This window comes from Gadus morhua, chromosome 9 (genome assembly GCF_902167405.1).
Source record: "Gadus morhua chromosome 9, gadMor3.0, whole genome shotgun sequence".
Lineage (NCBI taxonomy): Eukaryota > Metazoa > Chordata > Actinopteri > Gadiformes > Gadidae > Gadus > Gadus morhua.
In genome coordinates, this window is record NC_044056.1 from 19306665 (window position 1) to 19325541 (window position 18877).

Here is an 18877-nt window from a genome sequence, read left to right on the forward strand (position 1 = left end):
CATAAAGGCTGTGGTTTAAAAGCACGTACATCGAAGTACAAACAGGATTTATTGTCTTAATCCAAAGGATCAAAGTACAACAAAAGTGATTTCATGTGTTTATAAAGTCTATAAAATCTAGACTGGATGTTATCACACATGTCCTATCAGTCAACACACATTGACACTTATTATGGAAACAGCATAAAAGCTGTCACACTCCATTATCCAATATACATACAACGCAAATGTCTCAACTAGGCGAAAGTGGAACACACACATTTGGAAACCGGCAAATCATTAACAAGGCCTTACAGTGTATACAACCGCTCAAAATATTTAACCTTGACCCAAGAAGGCTTCATTAGAGCTGGTACATTATTAACAATCCTCTGGCCACGGTCCCCATGTAGTTGATACTTGATAGGGCGGCCCTGTGCGCTGTAGATTGAGACTGTCTGCATGTCTGTCTACCTCTTCTGCAGCAGCTGTGTCCCACTAGCACCATTTCTTAGCCTTGATCTGGTGGCGCTGGAGCTGAGGCGCTTTGTGGGCTGGCTGTGGGGTCTCCGTTGAGAGGTGTTCTTGGCGGGAGGCTCTGGCGGTGGGGCGTGTATTGGCTTCCATGGGACTGGGTTGTAGAAGCTGGGAGGGGGGTAGCCTTTGTCATACGGACCTGGAGGCACAAAATAAAAACACACTTTAGGAAACTGTCCTTGAACAGGCACGTGGGTATTAATGGTAGTAGCCCAATCACAAGCATCAGAACATGCGTTTAATAAAAAGCACATTGCATAAATGTTCAGGCTAGTACATCTACATCAGGAATGAGTTTGTTTTAAAAAGAACACAGATCACGCTGCGTGCGTGCTCCTAGGAGGTCAGTCTCACTCTTTGGATGAAATGGTGACTTGGTGTTGGGACTGGCTCTGGTTTTCGCATTAGAAGTGGCCAGCCACTGTTGAAAGCGCTCCTCGGCTGCCTGTCGCCGCTCTCTCTCCTGCTCCTCTCTCCTGTCAGCCTCCTCCTGCCACAACAACGTTGACATTTCATCACATGAATTGCCAAGATAACAGTGCTGTGACATCCAGATGCCACATCAAATCATCAGTGACTCAGCTTCAAATGAAGAAGAAGAATAATACAAAACAAATAATGCCCGGGCTCCCCAGACGTGGAGTAGGTTAAGAAGATGGACGGATGGGTGACAATTGAGGGGGAAAAAAACTAAATGAATTACTTTGTCCTTATTTTGCTTCTGCAGTTTCTCTTGGTTTTTCCTCCGTAGCCACTTTTTGTATTGTTCCTGAGCTCTGCGTTCAATCTCCCTCTCTTTGGCTTTCTCCTTGTCCAGCTTATCCTCCTCAGCGCTCTGCTTCAGCTCTTTCTCCTGCTTCTCCTGTGGGGAACACAGAACATTTTCGGTGATGACTGCAGAAATGCACTAGATCATCACTATAAGTAAATGTGATACAAAGGCAAACACTTCAACCCCCTTTGGTTCGGGGGTAGAGTGAGTGTCCTTACCTGCTCTCTCTTTGACCTCAGCCATTCTTGGATCTTCTCCTCCACCACAATTTTCTTTTGTTCCTGTGCCCTCTCCTGTTGTTCTATTTTCTCCTGCAGTAAGCGTTCCTAATGCAAGGAATGGGAATAATGTCTTTCACTGTCATTTGGAGCACATTCCCAAACTGTCCGCATGACTAGACAATTTCAAAGTATCGATCAATACATGTTAACTCTGCAGCATAGTCCAACAGCATACACCACAGAAAGAAAAACATTCTGCAAAACAATAATGAGCGACTTACCTCCTCTGTTTTCTTTTCTAATTGGAGACGGTCTTTTCTAGCTTTGTCCAACAGCCACACCTCCCAGGCATTGAGCCGAGGCGAGACTGCACTTTCCACAGTTATCTTTCCCTGTGCTTTTGGCAACTCACATCTGAAACATATACAGACACAACAATGAATGACGATAATGACAAATAATGTTATTGCTACAGATGCTGTTTCTGTTGACAAGGCCACTAGTCAGTCACACTTGATTCAAGCATAGCACTTGGATACTGACCTGTTCTTTTATAAGCTTAGGGCAAGTGGTTTCCATTTCTATACTACAGCACTTTACAGTACTCCAGATGCACATTTTATTAGTGCTTTTTCTTTTTTTTAAAGCTCAAATGCATTCTACCGAGTCTGACGCCACAATAAAGTGAATTACACTGTGTTGAAAATACCTGACAGGTGAACTGGCACGTCTAGGGATTTCCCACTGCGTGGATGAGGTATCTGTTCGCTGTGGATGCTCAGTTTCTGAATCCAAGTCTTCATCACTATCAAAGCTGTCATGGTAGATTGGTGAGAGGAGGGAGTACGTATCGTCTTCCGATAACACATCCGATCCACTTAAGACCTCCGCAGTTTTGGATACGTTGTCTCTTTTGTTTTTGTTCTTTCGAGGGGTTGAACTGAAACCCTTTGAGGCAGAGGAGGGGGATCTTGGCATCACACCTGCAGACATTGCAAGCTGAATATAGCTGCAAACCAATGAACAAAGCAGACATGAATGAAATACATTAGTTATAACAGCTACTTGCAAAGCTCGAAACGTAAACACCATTGCAGATATGTTTGTTAAATAAAGCACACAGCAGCAAACATAAACTGTTTTAATTGAGTTAAATGCTATTAAAAACTTAACTTGAACTAATCTTGTATACCATAGCTTTCCAGCGAGGGTAAATAGAATAGACTTAGCATCTTAGCTCCGTTAGCTAGCACCAAGTTTACCAAACGCGTTTTGAGTTGATCAATGTCGAATGCTTTGAAGCAACATAAAACGCAAATGTGAACATTGCTTTGAAGTCATCTCTTGAAAAGTCCTCTTTTACATAAGTTCTTACCAATTCACACGTGCAACTTCGGCCCTATAAGAAGCGACATAAACAACTGTAAAGTTAGGTCTCCCACAATACAACACGCCCCTACGCGCAAACCGACGCTGGTTCCGTTTCCATAGTGATTCAAACGGACTCCATCCCGGGGAGTGCGGAGCCCGTGACCTGCTGCAGGCCGGCTGCACTCGGTAATGGATCGAATGAAAGTGTTTATTTCTGGTCCTTATGTTATTGGCCTCTAAGAAGCCATTATGTGGCTATCAGATTGTGATGATTCAATGTAAAATATGGTCCAACCCGACTGGATATTGGTAATGCCTTGAACAGCCATTAATTGTAATTTTATTTTATTAGTAGACCGCATTTAATGCTTACATTATTGTTAACAAAATATGTGTTAACACCTATTAATTCTGATGGTGTATATTCACATACAAATTATATCAAACTGAAAACGTTGATATAGGACCTAAACATACATTTATTTTATTTTTTGCTTTAATTATGCTCAGCAATGACTTCAACAACAATGAGTTTCCCATTTTTGAATTGCAAATACGTGAATACCATGCCTTGTATTGTTATTCAACCATCTGGTATGTATTCCTGGCCAGTTATCCAACAGTTGAACTGTAACAAAAACTTCACATTGTCAACCTAATGAGCAGCACTTCTTCGAGGTCAAGTCAAAATGAGATGTTACACTGGAAGATCACTCTCACAAAGTGGTGTAACATATTCTTGGTTAGTGTAATCACATCTGAAGTGGGAGGCCAACATTTTGCGTATTATCCCTTTCTTTGGTTAAACAATGTATTTCCAAATATATATAATTTTAGAATTTGTACTGATTGAGTTTAGAATAAAAAGTATAGAAAATAAAAACCTTGAAGTATGTTGAATTTAATTTATATGGTTTCTAATCACAATACTATTAGCATCTCAAATCATTTTACAGGTATAAATGTGGCCATAGGTCTAACTCCACACAATAAAGCTACACAGAATGATGACACCTTGAACGTGCTGAACACAGATGGAGGTCTCAGTTCAATTGTCAGCTCCCCTTCCAAAGCATTAACAGTCACCTGTGGAATTCCATTCCGGGGTGCCTCAGTCAGGGTGTCATCAGCGAGAGCTCCCGTTCCGATCCCTGTCCGTATTCCACCCACTGAGCAGAACTCGTAACGGCCAAGCCCAGCGCTCCTCACCACCCAGAGGGCATGGTGGCAGGAGACCAGCCGCAGGGGCTGCCAACGGGTAGCAAGAACCAGCACCAGCGACGGCTCTCCAAAACCCCCCATCAGGGGGACTGGAGACCCATCCGGGACCGCAACACAAGGCGGAAGTCCGGCAAAAAGCTCCAGGCTATCATCTGCATTCTCCTCGTGGAGCTCTGCGAGAGGTTCTCCTTTTTTGGCATCGTCTGCAATATGATGATCTTCTGCACGGTGAAGTTGGGCTATGGGAACTACCTGGCTGCAACGGTGAACCTGTGCTTCGTAGGGGTCAGCACCCTCACCCCGGTCCTGGTCGGCTGGTTCGCAGAAACCTACCTGGGGAGGACTAAGGTGCTCTACTTCTGTGCCTTCCTTCATTTCTTTGGTCAGTGGTCCTATTTTAAATTGTCAAATACAGTATATTTTTTCAACTGGCATTGCATCATTGGAAAGTGTTTAATATGCTTCTTGATAGTTAGAATTTACCCTATTAATCAACCTGGATTTAGTGATTTCCTTTCTCGAATTTCCCATATGAATTGATTACAGTCCATGTTATTTTAAGAATAACAATTCTTACTTGGTTGACTGTTCAACATGTCACTCATTTGAAAATGGTTAAATCGGTGGCAATTGAAGTCAACAGACCATCAACTGTCCCAAAATGTTTAGATGTCTGTAAATAACCAATGTGGCCCGACTTGGCCTGTGCCCCTGTGCTCTCTAGGAACAGCCATGCTGCCTGTTGTGGCATTCCCCTTTGAAGACTTCTACATTGACACCCACCATATGACCCACCAACTGAACCGACGGGAGCAGCAGATCCTATTCTACACAGGCCTCCTGGCCGCTGCCCTGGGCATCGGGGGAATCCGGGCCATCCTTTGCCCGATGGGGGCCTACAGTCTGCAGGGATACAATCAACACCAGCTTCTGTCCTTCTTTAACTGGTTGGTTTGGCTGCCCTTGGCACAAAAAAAATTAACATATGTAACTATTCACTATTTGTGTGCCTTTTTCAAATTACGTACTAACAATAATTTTATACCTCACAATCATCATTTGTACATTGTTTTTTTTAGGTTCTACTGGCTGGTCAACTTGAATTCCACCATTGTATTTCTGGCCATCGCCTACATACAGCAGTCCGTCGGTCAGAATTTGGGATTCCTCATCCCCTTCACCTCTGTGCTGCTGGCCCTGATCGCCATCCACATGATACGTAACAACCTCACCTTTAAGCCAAAGAAAGGTATGACACTGACTGAAAGAGAAATAAACACATATGCATCCAGCACATATTCGTGTCTGCATACCAGCTTACAGGCTCACTCATGCATACATACATGTACAGCACGTGAATCAAAAAGCAGGGATCACAACAAACAATGAATCCGTTGCTTTGTTTCTCTCACAGGGGGTTCACTTCTGACCACATTTGGAGTTTTTCTCAACTCTGTTAAAATGTGCTGCCTTCATTCTCGACACCTGAGTGGAGATGTCACGTCCTGGCTCGACCGGGCAAAGGAGAACAATGGGGGACGCTACAGCGAGACCCACGTGGAGAACGTCAAAGTGCTGGCCAGGCTCTTCCCTCTTTACAGCCTGCAGCTGCTGTACAGAGCCTGCATCACACAGGCAGGTCCATGGGATCACGTCAAGGCTTCCTTTGTACTCTGTTCTAATTGTAGTTTTGTACAATAAGCAACTGTCTACTATCTTGATCTACTTTGGTGTGCTTGATGTTTCTGTTGTATTTATTTTCTATATATATAAATATATATTTTTATTTCATTTATTATTATTATTATTATTATTATTTTCCCATTTACAGCTTTGTAATCTTTTTTTGAATTCCTGTAACTGTCCTGTAATTGATCTCCTTAGTTCCCCTTCTGCTAATGAATTACATCTTATCTAATTTTCCTCTTTCATTGTGATTTGACTATTTATTTACAGGAATTAAAATTTTTATTGAATACTATTTAAAATTCGATGCAGTAAATATGTATTATTTTATACATTGCCTTGCAGATAGCTTCAGGCTACTACATCCAAACCATGCACTCCAACCTCCACCATAAAGACTTCCTCTTGCCCATCGGTCTCATGAACGTCATCAGTATCCTGCCTCTGCTGCTCCTGGCCCCACTCATAGAGTGTGTCACTACCTGTTACCTCTCTGCGGAGAAGGTTCCCCTGGCTCCTGTCAAAGTCATCAGTAGGCACCTCGTAAATCCCTTCATATCTACACTAACAAATAACGATTTTCTTTCAAAACCTTGTTCTGGTATTTCTCCTTCTTTTCTGGGAGTCCAACCCATCTATTGCTGAGTATTCCCTCCTCCCAGTCCCACCCCTCTCCTGTCTCTCGCCGCAGCCCTGGGCCATGGGTGTGCAGCCTTGTCCATGCTGGTGGCAGGTCTGAGTGAGCTGCACAGAAAGGCCTACCCCCTGCTGGAGCAGACTCTCTCAGGCAAGGTCTTGTTGGTTTCATCCATGCCTTGTTTCCAGCTGGCTCCTCAGTACATCCTGCTCGGTCTGGCGGAGGCGCTCGTCACCCCGGCTTGTGAGTAGAACCACCTTCAAGAGGGAAAGAGACTGGATCAGATTCCTTTTTTCAATGTGAATATGGTCTTGTCTCTGTTTATTGATACTTGTATAGTAGTGTATGGACCTATCTAGGTGTTTTGTTTTTATTTAATACCCTATAGTTTTCCACAGTGATGCACTCAGTTATTTATTTATGCAATCTTAACAGTACAGATTGTATTGTTAAGATGTAATGCCTTATAGGTTTCCACAGGGATGCACACAGTTATTTATGCTATCTTAACAGTACAGATTGTGGTATTGTTTATTATTCTTTACAAATTTCTTATTGCGTTAGTTTGTAACTCTTGTTTTTTGTTTGTGCATTTTCCTCACTGTATCCTTTAGGTTTTAATTTGTCTTTCTGCTATTTTTGCAGCACATCAAAGTTTTAATGTTCTGTCATCCCTGGTAAAAACTTCTGCATTTCTAGCCCGTTGCTAATAATTGTTAATGCCTGCCTTATAATTAAGACATAGACAGGCATTAGGCTAGCAAAAACGACTAGAGGGTCTGACTGCTTCCCCACTCTTTTCATCACCCAATAATTGGCAGGTACTCTTATATCTTTTCAACTGACTCCTAGTCACATCAGAGGGATCTCCCTGCACTTCCTAACTCTGTCCTATGGAGGGGGCTGTTTCCTCGGGGCACTCATCACGCAGCTGTTGTATTTTATTTCAGGGGGTAAAGTAAAAATGTATTATTTACTAAATTATTCAAGAATATAAATTGTGGACTATCACAAAAATAATGTATTAATGAAATTCACAAAACGATGGATGTTGCCAAAAATAATTAATAGCTCTCTTTAAATCATGTGGACTCAATTCTAGGGAACTTCTACCCATCTTTACCCCATGAAGGAAATCTAGAAAGGTTTTTCTTCTCCTTGGCCACATTAATGGCCATAAATGCCCTGGTGTTCTGGAAGATATCCTACAGGTATATCACACCACCTGATACCAATTCAGCTAGAACTAAACTGGTCCAGTTCCAATGATGAGCTAAGTCCTGCATGCTTTTCTGTTTATTTTTGTCCACCGAAGGTACATAGACTTGAGTGTCCAGGGCAGGGCACTGACAGTCAGCCCGCTGGCTGAGAAGTTGCTGCGCTACAAGGCCTGTCTGAGGTTTTATGACACCGTGGAGCACTCCTACGCAAACGCTTCCATTGAATCCATCTTGTGAATCATGAATTCTCTATGGTTATGTAGTGCGGGCGCTACAGAACCCTATAGCTCCAACTAGTTGTTTGACATGTGTTGTTGAAATTGTACTTTGAACATTTAGGGAGACTTGATACTAAACTTTTTTTGGGGGGATAAAGGTGTGATTTCAATTATGGAACTGTGTTACTTTCAGTCAGCCCAGGAGACTGCCATACTGATACAGAGAAACTGGGAGGATATTCAAGGGGGAATCAAAGAGGCAGAGGCTAGTAAGATTGTTAATAGTTCTACAGTGGTGGGATGACAGCAGAACAAGGAAAAAGAGAGTGCAACAGCAATGCAAAGCTAATGCACAAGACCAAAAAAGCAGAAGTCTGTGTTTAAGATACATTTGTTGCTGTTTTGTTATATTGTATATTGTTATATTATATAAGTAAATTATGTATGACATTATTTATGTTAAGCTTTCAATAAACGAACCTAACTTATTCTGTCAATGCCTCATCTATATTGGTATATTTGTTTGGTTGTATTTTTACCTATTTTAATTTTATATATGAAGGCCTATGCTACATTGTATATGCAATTATAATACCACAATTATTAATGAAGAGACAGAGAACTTAATTAATACATTCCTAACTCTACCACGTCTACGTGATAGTTGCTCACCAATATTGGTGAGCAACTATCATGGCACCTGGAAATAGTTATAGCATCGGCTGGCAGCCTACATTTTTAAAGCATAATTTGAAACGAGCAAAACGCTTCAGATTTTGCTTATGTTCACCCGTTTAGGCACACGCCAAGGAGCGGAAAAATGTGACATGCGAGATTTCAAAAAATAACGCGAGATGTATGTCGTCACCTAGAAACAGTGCAAGTGTTTGTTTTTTGTCTGGATACCACCGATGCTACCATTTCGTATAGCATCGTGCTAGATGGATTTACCGCATCCCATCAGGAAACGTTTAGAAGATTTCTCCCGAAGCGTGTTTAGTGATCCAAGCAGGACTGAGCTAACCCCCGAAGACCATGGCACATTATTGGAGCCCAGTGAGTGAAATTTGAGTTGTTATGCGCTAACACACATTCACTGCCCTCCTTAAAACATGTAACAGTTAGTGTGCCCGGAAAGTAACATAAGCGTACTGACCTATTATTCAACTGTAGAGCAGTTTCATTGGAATTTCACATTTGTTTGGGTTTTGATTATTCCAAGGCAAACAAGTCGTATCGAGTCTACCACTCCAGATGTCTCTGTTCTTCAACATGTGTTTCTTCCCCTTGTGGTGGATCTGTGAAGTTGTGATGCTTCAGCTTAAGGTAAACAAACACGATTATTTCCGATCCACAATAAAATGTGTATGCTTCCTAACATCAAAAACAAAGTTGGTAATGTATAAATATGTATTCTGCCCCTGTTACGTAAAGCTGTAAACTGCCTTTGTTTTGAAGTGATTGCATTTTCTTTCCAGTATTCTGCCCTTCCAGACTACTACAAGTTCATACTCGTCACTGTCATTGTTGTGATGACTGTGATAGAGGCTATACGACTCTATCTAGGCTATGCCGGGAATCTACAAGAAAAGGTAAAACAAACTAATCTCATACGTTGGCCCTGAAGTGATCTAGGAATGTGATTTGGTTGTCCTAATATTTTAGAATATAGAGACAACGGTTTGCGTTACTTGGCTTATTTCTTATTTAATATCCCTGGTTCTTTTCTCTACCTTCTTTAGGTTCCAGAGCTGGCCGGTTTCTGGCTGCTGAGTATCTTGCTGCAGTTTCCATTGATCCTCTTCCTGCTTTTCAATGAGTCCATTATTATTCAGCCCCTGGAAAGAGGGGTTCACATAGTCCTTAGCCTCTTTCTCCTCACACAGGTAAGATTGCATGGCTCTTAAGATTGTATGATAGCAATAGTAATCCGTTCCTTGTAGAATTTCAGAAATATTTTACACATCATGTAATTTAATCTTTAATGTTATTTGATTAAGAATGTTGGTTTATTTGTTCATTTCTTTGAAATGGAATAATAACTGATTCAGCAGAAGACCCGAAACATGAATCACAATTACATTTAAATTAATCTTTCATAGTGGGGGTGTAGGAGAGTGTATTAGCTAGCTAGGGTGTTGGACTCCCAGCCTAAAGGTACTGGGTTCGATCCCCCAATTAGATGTGTGTAAGCTCAACATAAGTAAATATACTAGTTGTTTTCTTTCTCAGTACTTCTCACCAATGCATTAAATTGGGGATCCTCTTTCTGTTGTCCCCCCACAGGCTGTGTCTGGCTTTTCAGCGCTGCGCGAGATGGTCAGACACACAGAGAGCCAGTTCCACCTGCGTCAGTTTGACTAAATGCTACATTTTTTAAACCATTATCGAATGGAAAAAGCACAATACATGGCAGTAATTATTATTAATTGTATTCCACAAAATCTGATGTCAAAGAACAGTGTTATTTGCTTTTAAAAATATATTTTTATATTGAAGTCCATTTGTGGTGTGCATTTGTTTGTGGGCCGCTGGGTTGGGGTGGAGACACAGTGGCGGTTATAACAACAGCAATAGCCTGCTCATGCAGGTAATGCTCACTATTTAATCATCATATATATCTGCATAAAACTTCCTGTGTTGGGTTACAAATAATACTTTGAATATTGTTGGGCAGATCATTGAAATTGGGCATGCCTTCATTAAAACATCATCAAAATCATTATTATTACATTACAGGTTAGGTATCTACCTGTATATGAATATCGTACCAATACGACATCACAGGCATTACATAAGTAGCAACTTCATTTTCCAGTGTTCCACCTTTAAGTTATTTGTTTAAATTCTATGAACAGCAATTTCTATCCACGTGTAAACAGTGACATTACAAGAATTAAAAAACCAAAAGTTCAATATGTGGGGGACGTGTTGGGTCTATTGTCTTCCCCACGCCACCCGTGCACTTTGGGGAGTGGCAGGAAGGAACAGAACCTCTCGATGTCTGGAGCAGTCAAGCTGCCCTGTCTGTCTGCCCCACTGTGAAAGAATATTTTTCCCTGAGTGCAGCAGCCGGGCTTCTGTTGCCTGTAGAGAGTCGGCGTCACGCCAGGGAGACGATGGCTGATGAAGCCTGGATTTCCATACGCTGAGGGTGTCGCACCGAGCCGTTGGCCAATTGGGTCTGTCACACATAAAAAAAGGTACTAATCACCAAAGTTATTGCTTCTTCAGCAACACTGGGTTACACCCAGATCCTATTATTTCTGATCTTCCCTGATGTTTCAGTGGCTAGTGAGGCTCTCCCGGTCTCTGTTCACTAAGCCCACCGGCCCGTACCCCATTGGCCGCCGTTAGGGTGGCTGAAAGGTTCAGAAAATATAATTAAAAAAACAAGTTGTAGACAGACAGCATTTGTAAAGCCATGCAAATATATAAAGATAGATACATAAATCAAATATATCTAAATTTGCTACATTCAGTTCTATATTAATGATGAGACGCCTATTTCATGAAGTTTGGCCATCTTCTGTACAGTTTTAATAAGTAATGGAAATGTCACCTTTTGAGGGAAAGACTCTGTGATTGTATGGGGGAGAATAGGTGATATTTGTCGAAGGGGAGATGAAGGATGAGTGATCCTCAGCTGGCAGGTTCTGCACCGACACCCTGTTGTGCTGGGAGACCCACGGCTCGTTGCCTCTGACGGACAGTATTTCTGGAACCACCTTGAACTGGATGCCAGAGTGAGGCCTGCCACAGACACACAATCCCCTTCAGGCAGGGCTTCTGTTGCTCTTCTGTACCATGATCAATTCTGAGCTTTCATTAGTACTAACAATTTGTTCATTTAAATATTGTTTATTAATCATAAAGACCTGTAGGTAGTCGGTGCACGAGGAGCCTGCTGCCTGCCTGAAAGGAGGAAAAGCATCTGTCTGAATTGTACATCCATTTGTCCATGTTCTATTTACTATAAATTGCTTCTCAAAGTCACTCTCCAAAGTGACAGAGTGTATTCAGAAGATGCAGGTAATTATGGAGCAGGGAGGGGCTGGGTATTTTGCAGGAGGTTTTACCTCCTGGTAGGTTGTGGCCACGTCTTAAGGAAGGCATGCTGACACTCACTTCGTAGGCCTTTCAGGTACAGCGACGACAGCAGGGACCGCTGCTGTGTCTGCCGCTCATCCTCGGTGAGGGCTGACCGCGAGGGCAGCATGGCACTCAGGTAGAGCAGCTTAGTTGTACACACGTGTCTTTCTCTTTGGCCCTCTGTGTCCAATAAGAACAATGCAAATAATAAGAACAGAAACATCTATTACGTTATTTTTTACGCATAATATACCAGAACTGAACTAGAATCTTGTTATAAATCTATAAAGTCAAATCCTTTTTATATTTTGAATCTGTAAATTACTATGCTGAATTAGAAGATTAGGGATTTAAGTGGTACAGTGTGTGGATGTGTTTAAACCCGATAAAAGCCCCACTTTAATCAGATGGAATACAAGCAAACATGTTTACTGTCTACTTTATCCACCTTTCCCTTGCCATTCTTCCATCCTCTCCAGCATTCTATTGCCAACTTCTGATTTTTATAACAGTCTCTTACTCTACGTTATATATATTTAATACTATTTCGATTATTGAATTATTATTATATTATAAAATACACACATTATTACTGATTTCATGTGACAAACCCCCAAACATGAGGCAGTGTTAACCTGCCCTTCATGCCTAGATGAGCCCTCACACTGACCATGGAGCTGGCTACCTGTATGAGGCTCTGTATGACAGGTCCTGGTCCTGGGATGCATGTATGAATGTGTCCTCCGAGCCTCCACACTTTCGTGCTACAAAAAAACAAACTAGATCACTAAGTCTCACATCACAGCAGAGATGGACAGAACAATCATTGAAGTCAAGGGTTTCACATTCTCATGTCGTTATTCTCTTTCAAGGATTCCCTATTTTTTGTCCGGTGAAGCACTGAGATAAGCGTACCTTGACTGGCTCTCTGCCCTGCCACAGGGTCACGTGACCGATCTCCCGTGCGTTACTGGATGGCCGTGGAGGGGACACAGACGTGCCAACGGACTTCACAACAGAACCCTTGAAGAGTCACAGGAAGGAGAGCTTGTGATGTGTGCCTGCGGTTGTTGCTATGGTTCTGTGTCTGTGTATCCTCAGCTAACTCTGATCCCACCTTCTCTTTCCTTTTTTGTGACACCAAAGTCTTCTCCGGGCTCCTTTCCTTCACCATGGCATCAGGAAGTGGAGTTGGCATCTTGAAGCAAACACAATAAAAGACCAATCACTGATCACACTCCTAACAGCGGACCACGGCTGAAGAGGAAGAAGGCATGTTTAGCTGTTGCCATGTCTGTCTCCTTTAGTTTCTCTCTCAATGTTTCTGACAGCACGCTGCGGTACCTGGGCCTGTGTGTTCTTCATGACGGTATCCTGTCGCAGTTTGTTCCTCTCTCGGCGGGTCAGCCGGTGTTTCTTAGCCTGTGTAGAGCAGCGGTGTTTGCATGGCGATTACCAAGATGTTTAGCAAACGGAATGACTTCAAGTCAGCCACTGATCACACAATGAGGTTGGATGCATATATCTATTTATACTTATTTGTGTACCATAGTGCCTTGCTTCAGTAAATGTAGCGGCAGTCCATCAGATTCTGAGCTATCTGAGCCACTGGTGCTGTGGAATCGGATTAACTATTATTTGCATCGAATGTTACATGAAATATAGAAGTATATATGACAATGTCTCCTTCTCGGCACATTGCATTCTATGGAGAAATTCATTGTCACCTGGATTCCAGGTCGTAGACAGAGATGATGGCGTTGGAATCTTGGCCTGACCGCTTGCTGGCCCTCTGCCTGAGCAACGATGTCATCTCAGCCAGACACAACGCAGTCTGAAAAACAACAAACACACACACACACACACACACACACACACACACACACACACACACACACACACACACACACACACACACACACACACACACACACACACACACTATTAAAACTATTAATGTGTAAGGGCCAGAGACCAATAAAATAAAGTAAACCAATAAAATATAAACATAAAGTTTATACAAGCATGCCTATACTATACTAAATACCTGACAGAGAGAAACTTTAATTTTACTGATGGTTCATACATAGCCGCTCAACGCTGTTCTCATCAAGTCACCTTGGTGGTATCCGGGTCACAGTAGTCCAGCAGGGTGTCACAAAGGCAGTAGCCAAAATACTTCAGGTCCTGTGTGGTGAAGTGGGTCCCGCTCCGGCCTCCTAGGGTCCAGACACTTTTTCTTACATTTGGTTTGCAATCGCTCAAAAAAACCCTTAACCTACACAGAGCTTACCAAAGAACCGCGACATGCGGAGATAACTTACCCAGAGTTGAGCCTCCGAAAGTAGACTCCATGGTATAACTGTTTCTGACGCCCAGCCGCCACATGACGACCCGCCCCGTCCCTTCTTTGCTCTTCTGCACCCGGAACTTGCAGCTCCTGAATGAGAACTGAGAGGCACTCAATACATTAATACTGACTGACATGATTGCATATATATTTGTATGATTTGTTTTTGCATTATGATGGGAGTGAGAAAGACCGAAAGGTATGGGAGATAGAGGGGAGGACATGCAGCAAAGGACCACGGTCGGGAATCGAACCCGGGTCGCTGCGATTAGGACCGTGGCTTGATCGGTACGCACCACCCAGTGAGCCACCGGGGCACGCCACGAGTGTATATTGACTCCTGATCATGAGGAACTTGAAACCACGGAGCGTCGCACACATGAAGTCTACATATATTAAAGTACTTTTGTGAGCCTTTCAGTGAAAGCCGTGATGGAAAACGCAGAACCTTACCATGTCTTTGGCGTTTTTGCTCATCATTAGTGGGAAGACTCTCTCGTTCAGCTGCAGAGAGGGGTCGTCCCGGTCGTTACAGCCGTACATGAACACGTTGTTTTTACGACTGTGGCCATGGAAGTCACAGTAAAGAACCACGTCCGTCTGCGCGGTCAACCTGTGGACACCATAAGAAGTCTCACCCGACCCACTCGCAAAACACTCCCAACGACCGGCGTGTGAGTGAGGCCGCCTGTGGCTCACGGGTGTCCTCGCCTCACCTTTTCACCATGTTGCGCGTGTGCCACACCGTGGGGAATGCGTTCTTCAGCATTGTCCTGTAGTTCCTGTTGAGGTCCCTGCCGGCCAGAGAGCAGCGGTAATTCCCGACCACCACGCCGTCGGGGTTAAGCATGGGCACCACCTGCAGTGGCCGGGAGGAGACGGCAACACACTCGGGTCAAAGAGGGCGAAAAAGGGACACGTCTTCCAACGGGAAACAGGGGCGTTTCTACGCCTTCTTCCATCACCTTGAAAACAAACGTGTCCCTGAGCAGACGGGCGTCGTCCGAGTCGCCCAACAGGAAGTCCAGCAAGCCCTCCATCATCCAGGAGCCGTTGGTCTCCCCGGGGTGGACCCGGGCCGTCACCACCACGGCTCTTTTGGCCCTCGTGCCCTCGGGGCCTCGGCACCGCTCCGGGGAAGTGATGGTCAGCACGTGCACGGGGTTCCCGCCCAGACTGTGGCACAGCACGCGGAGCTTGCAGTAGGCAGCGGTTCCGGGGTCGGAGGTGAGGCGGCTCAGGTATCGCTGCAGGCGGGAGTAGGTGTAGGGGTAGCAGTGGGCCAGGTAGCACGTGTCGGCGTCGTACGGGAACTGGCAGGTCCAGGTGAGCGAGTGCAGGGCGGGGCCTTCGCTGCTGGGGTTCTCCAAGCTTGTCTGACGGGAGAAAGGATGTGCGAAATGATGTTTTTGTTAGGCTGACAGCAAGGGGATGTAGCTCAGTGGTAGAGCGCATGCTTTGCATGTATGAGGCTCTGGGTTCAATCCCCGGCATTTCCAAGATGTGGATTTAAGACAAACAGGACTTGTCTAGAACACTTTCTTTTGCATTTAAAAAAACTTCTTAAGACCAATTGATTCCATGAACTTCTCATAGTTTAGCTTTGGCTCTTATGTTGAACCTTTTTAAATTATGTTATTATTTTGAACTAAAATATATATATCATTTCGTTTCTGCTTATTCATTTGTTTCCACTTTATGCTTTTACTGGCCTTTCAAGGGCTGAGTGTTAGCGGTGTAGCCCTTTGAAACTGTAAATGTGATTCAGGGCTATACAAATAGAATGTGGTTAAGGTGATGGGGCATCTTGAGCTAAAAAATGAGCAGGCTTACATCAATCCATTTGAGAACAGAACGCTCATCTCAAAATTCCTTGAATTGCACTGAAAGTTGAATAATCTAATGAGCTTAGTTGATGCAGCTGAACAAATGTAACCAATCACCACTATCTACAAATTAGTAATGGATAGCACACTGTGCTTAGCTTCTGGTATAACAAAAGATTAATCAAACAATTGAAATCTCTACTTCAGAGGGCTAGAGATTCCCCATTACACTACAGTGTACACTAACAAACCAGCCAAACAGCTGCTCTAAAACGATGAAATAATAAGAAAATAATAGCGTCAGTAATAATGGGAGCAAGATGTGAAGCATACTTAACAAAAACAGACTTTTAGCATTGGCTAAAACACATGATGCCTCTGTGTCCAAATGAGCGTGAGGTGACTTGTGAGCCCAAAGGACCTGCCCACCTGAGGGTAGTGGCGGTAGTACTTGATGTTGGATCCAATGCGATGCCAGCCCATCCCCTGCTCCTCAGCAGCTCTCTGGGAGTACAGCAGAGGTCTCATCCCCTGGGAGTACAGGCTGTGGCCCTTCATCAGGTTCACTATGGTGAAGCGGTAGCTGACCCCGGCCTTCATGCCCCTGACCCTGAAGTAAAACCACTGGGTGTGCTTGCTGGTGTACATGTCTGGGCGCAGAGTGAGCTCATAATTATAGGCACCCCTGTGTGTGGGAGTAGCACAACAATAGGGAGAGAGAGGGGAGAGGGGTAGGGGGAGAACGAGAGAGAAAGAGATTCAATTACCCTAAAGATTTGTTCAATAATTAATGGAGTAAATAGCTATTTAACTGAAACCACACACTAAGAGTTAATGGAAACAAAGACATACACTTGAATGGCCTTCTGCAGGTTTCCACTCTCAAAGCGCGACTCAAACTCGAGGGGCGGATCCTTCAGACACATGGTGCAGGCCCTTCCACTCTTGATTGGGCCACGGCTTCCCCCAACACGAGAGCATGTGAAATACGGCTTCTTAGTGGCTGAGGAAACAATGTGATGGGGGGATAAGGAGGGCAATTACAGACTTCATTAAAAAGTCAGAACTCTGAGCACTGCTATCTACGTTATCCAAAGTGGATTTTGGTCCCGGTGTTGTTGTTGTTGTTGTTACATCTTGAGTCAATAGAAAAGCAGGCTCGCAATATCTGAGTCAAGTTCCTTTTACTTGCAAAGTACAGGATTGTGATTGTGATGTGAGCGTGTTTTGGTCGGGCACTTGCCAAGGTCAATGCAGTACACCAAGATCCCCCCCTCCTCCCCCACTAGGACCGGAGCTCGCTCCAGGCCCGTGGGGTGGTAGAAGGGCTCGGGCTGGGGGGGGTCCCAGTCTGAAACAACACATCCAACAGCAGCACTCTACGAATGATTGGCATTGGAGTGATGGTCTTTGTATGGATATAATATGTACATTTATGAATTGGTTAACGAAAATATTAGACTACTGATGGAACTACAGTTGGTTTACTGGTGGAAAATGGACGGTATAAAAGGCTTTATTAAATCTATTAATTTGTATGATTTCTTTGACTGTTCTACCTGAAGGTATTGAGCTATGTCCAACTTATAATTACTTTGTTAACACCGGAAGGAAATTCAGGCAAGAATAGAACCAATATTGTCGTCATATCATAAATAATGCTCTGTTGATGCAAATATGTTGTCATATCTTAGCAGCGGCCATTGATCAGTAACAGCAACACTAACCGATGTGCTGGATGATGCCATCAATGACCTCACTCTCCATTGGCCAGCGGACCCCCTGAAACGGGTACCCGGAGGAAGGGAAGGAGAACAGGTCCTGAGGCTCTCGGAGTTTGAATTTTGGTCGGCCGTCATCAAAGTCAACCAGCAGCTGTCTGGTTCGAAAAGCCTGGCTTATTTGAGCGGACCCTTTATAGAAGTGCAATCTTAATCAGCTTCATCAAAACATAACCCAGCAAAACAAGATTTGTAACATAAATAATATAATAAAACATTATTTTGATATGTATCAAAGAAAACTTCTGACATTGTTTCATCCATAGTGAATCCTGTTTAAGATCTTCTGAGATGGACTGCTTTTTTTCAGGGTTTTCCACAGGGTAATCTCTCCATTGCCTGCTGGCCAACAAACTGCTCTGAGAGCTGTCATCTCTGCCTGAATGAAATACACATAAATGCAATGCTTTTAAATCGCTGACAATACTATATTTCACGTCTTTTGATCCCAATTTTAACTATAGAATATATTATTAACCCTTACCCAACCCTATTTTGTATTTCATTGCTTCACGGCTGAGATGTAGAGGTGGATAAACAGCTATGTGTGCCTGTGGATGCTGGAGGTTTCTAAACTCACTGGCAAAGTTTTGAAGACGATGGAAAACAAATCTTTCGTAATCGTCTCCGTTCGTGTTCTAAAAATGGGAATGTAATTAATCACTTGATTGATGTAATATTTAAGTCAAGACTAGATAGAATCAAGGACAATGATACATCGTCGGTAAAGTTACTCACCAGAATGTATTTCTCCTTCATCATTTCCATGGCGAAGCCTACATTCAACAAGCTTTCGAGTCAAACCATGGTTTCTGGATGTTTTTTACAATTATGTTTATACGAAATACACATTTAACTAAATCTCAAGATAGGAATCCGCCTTGAAAAATAGCCCCGGACACAAGGCCCTTCTACACGGCAGCGGACCAAAGCTAGCAAAACAATCTTTTACTAACTATGTTGCTT

At 43.4% G+C, this 18877-nt stretch overlaps 4 protein-coding genes and 1 non-coding gene across 9 annotated transcripts; 3 read left to right on the plus strand and 2 right to left on the minus strand.

The window, feature by feature from the left end:
- Positions 1-30: 30 nt before the first annotated feature.
- Positions 31-4072, minus strand: ccdc34 (coiled-coil domain containing 34). 4 transcript variants are annotated; one of them, XM_030365856.1, is made up of 7 exons: positions 3967-4072; positions 2219-2518; positions 1791-1923; positions 1507-1614; positions 1220-1378; positions 871-1006; positions 31-655 (listed from the first exon to the last, which is right to left on the minus strand). In XM_030365856.1, exons 1-7 carry the CDS (start codon positions 3978-3980, stop codon positions 450-452), a joined length of 1056 nt encoding a protein of 351 aa, XP_030221716.1. In that variant the 5' UTR covers positions 3981-4072; the 3' UTR covers positions 31-449. The 4 variants fall into 4 exon arrangements, with proteins under 4 accessions (XP_030221716.1, XP_030221718.1, XP_030221719.1 ...); XM_030365858.1 differs by lacking the exon at positions 3967-4072 and adding an exon at positions 2885-2995; XM_030365859.1 differs by lacking the exon at positions 3967-4072 and adding an exon at positions 2683-2885.
- On the plus strand, positions 4060-10360 carry slc15a5 (solute carrier family 15 member 5). The gene is made up of 13 exons (XM_030365854.1): positions 4060-4483; positions 4826-5048; positions 5181-5350; positions 5516-5736; positions 6133-6319; positions 6479-6667; positions 7246-7377; positions 7527-7635; positions 7740-8918; positions 9085-9188; positions 9341-9454; positions 9605-9748; positions 10149-10360. The coding sequence occupies exons 1-9, from the start codon at positions 4102-4104 to the stop codon at positions 7879-7881; spliced, it is 1755 nt and encodes a 584-aa protein (XP_030221714.1). The 5' UTR covers positions 4060-4101; the 3' UTR covers positions 7882-8918; positions 9085-9188; positions 9341-9454; positions 9605-9748; positions 10149-10360.
- Positions 8707-10365, plus strand: tmem17 (transmembrane protein 17). Its single transcript, XM_030365863.1, has 5 exons — positions 8707-8918; positions 9085-9188; positions 9341-9454; positions 9605-9748; positions 10149-10365. The coding sequence occupies exons 1-5, from the start codon at positions 8804-8806 to the stop codon at positions 10224-10226; spliced, it is 555 nt and encodes a 184-aa protein (XP_030221723.1). The 5' UTR covers positions 8707-8803; the 3' UTR covers positions 10227-10365.
- agbl2 (AGBL carboxypeptidase 2) lies at positions 10278-18848 on the minus strand. Of its 2 annotated transcripts, none has more exons than XM_030365853.1 (22): positions 18650-18848; positions 18492-18549; positions 18162-18290; positions 17858-18043; positions 17374-17481; positions 16983-17133; positions 16560-16815; positions 15270-15680; positions 15021-15163; positions 14758-14917; positions 14279-14405; positions 14073-14173; positions 13682-13788; positions 13502-13568; positions 13299-13376; positions 13072-13152; positions 12870-12977; positions 12640-12718; positions 11991-12134; positions 11741-11777; positions 11425-11615; positions 10278-11224 (listed from the first exon to the last, which is right to left on the minus strand). In XM_030365853.1, exons 1-22 carry the CDS (start codon positions 18677-18679, stop codon positions 11154-11156), a joined length of 2823 nt encoding a protein of 940 aa, XP_030221713.1. In that variant the 5' UTR covers positions 18680-18848; the 3' UTR covers positions 10278-11153. The 2 variants fall into 2 exon arrangements, with proteins under 2 accessions (XP_030221713.1, XP_030221712.1); XM_030365852.1 differs by having other exon boundaries at positions 18396-18549.
- On the plus strand, positions 15732-15803 carry trnaa-ugc (transfer RNA alanine (anticodon UGC)). Its single transcript has one exon. It is a non-coding gene; the product is annotated as a tRNA-Ala (tRNA).
- Positions 18849-18877: the final 29 nt, after the last annotated feature.

Bases quoted from the DNA above. Each gene is read 5' to 3' on its own strand.
- ccdc34 (XM_030365856.1), bottom strand. The intron at 1,379-1,506 runs GTAAGGACACTC...TGTTCCCCACAG, and splicing joins TGAGGTCAAAGAGAGAGCAG to GAGAAGCAGGAGAAAGAGCT. The intron at 1,007-1,219 runs GTAATTCATTTA...TTGTTGTGGCAG, and splicing joins AGAAGCAAAATAAGGACAAA to GAGGAGGCTGACAGGAGAGA.
- slc15a5 (XM_030365854.1), top strand. From the start codon at position 4,102: ATGGTGGCAGGAGACCAGCCGCAGGGGCTGCCAACGGGTAGCAAGAAC. The intron at 4,484-4,825 runs GTCAGTGGTCCT...TGTGCTCTCTAG, and splicing joins TGCCTTCCTTCATTTCTTTG to GAACAGCCATGCTGCCTGTT. The intron at 5,737-6,132 runs GCAGGTCCATGG...ATTGCCTTGCAG, and splicing joins ACAGAGCCTGCATCACACAG to ATAGCTTCAGGCTACTACAT.
- agbl2 (XM_030365852.1), bottom strand. From the start codon at position 18,679: ATGGAAATGATGAAGGAGAAATACATTCTG. The intron at 14,918-15,020 runs GTGAGGCGAGGA...TGGTGTCCACAG, and splicing joins ACGCGCAACATGGTGAAAAG to GTTGACCGCGCAGACGGACG. The intron at 13,789-14,072 runs GTGACTTGATGA...GTTGTTTTTCAG, and splicing joins GTGACCCGGATACCACCAAG to ACTGCGTTGTGTCTGGCTGA.
- tmem17 (XM_030365863.1), top strand. From the start codon at position 8,804: ATGGATTTACCGCATCCCATCAGGAAACGTTTAGAAGATTTCTCCCGA. The intron at 9,189-9,340 runs GTAAACAAACAC...TTTTCTTTCCAG, and splicing joins TTGTGATGCTTCAGCTTAAG to TATTCTGCCCTTCCAGACTA. The intron at 9,455-9,604 runs GTAAAACAAACT...TACCTTCTTTAG, and splicing joins CCGGGAATCTACAAGAAAAG to GTTCCAGAGCTGGCCGGTTT.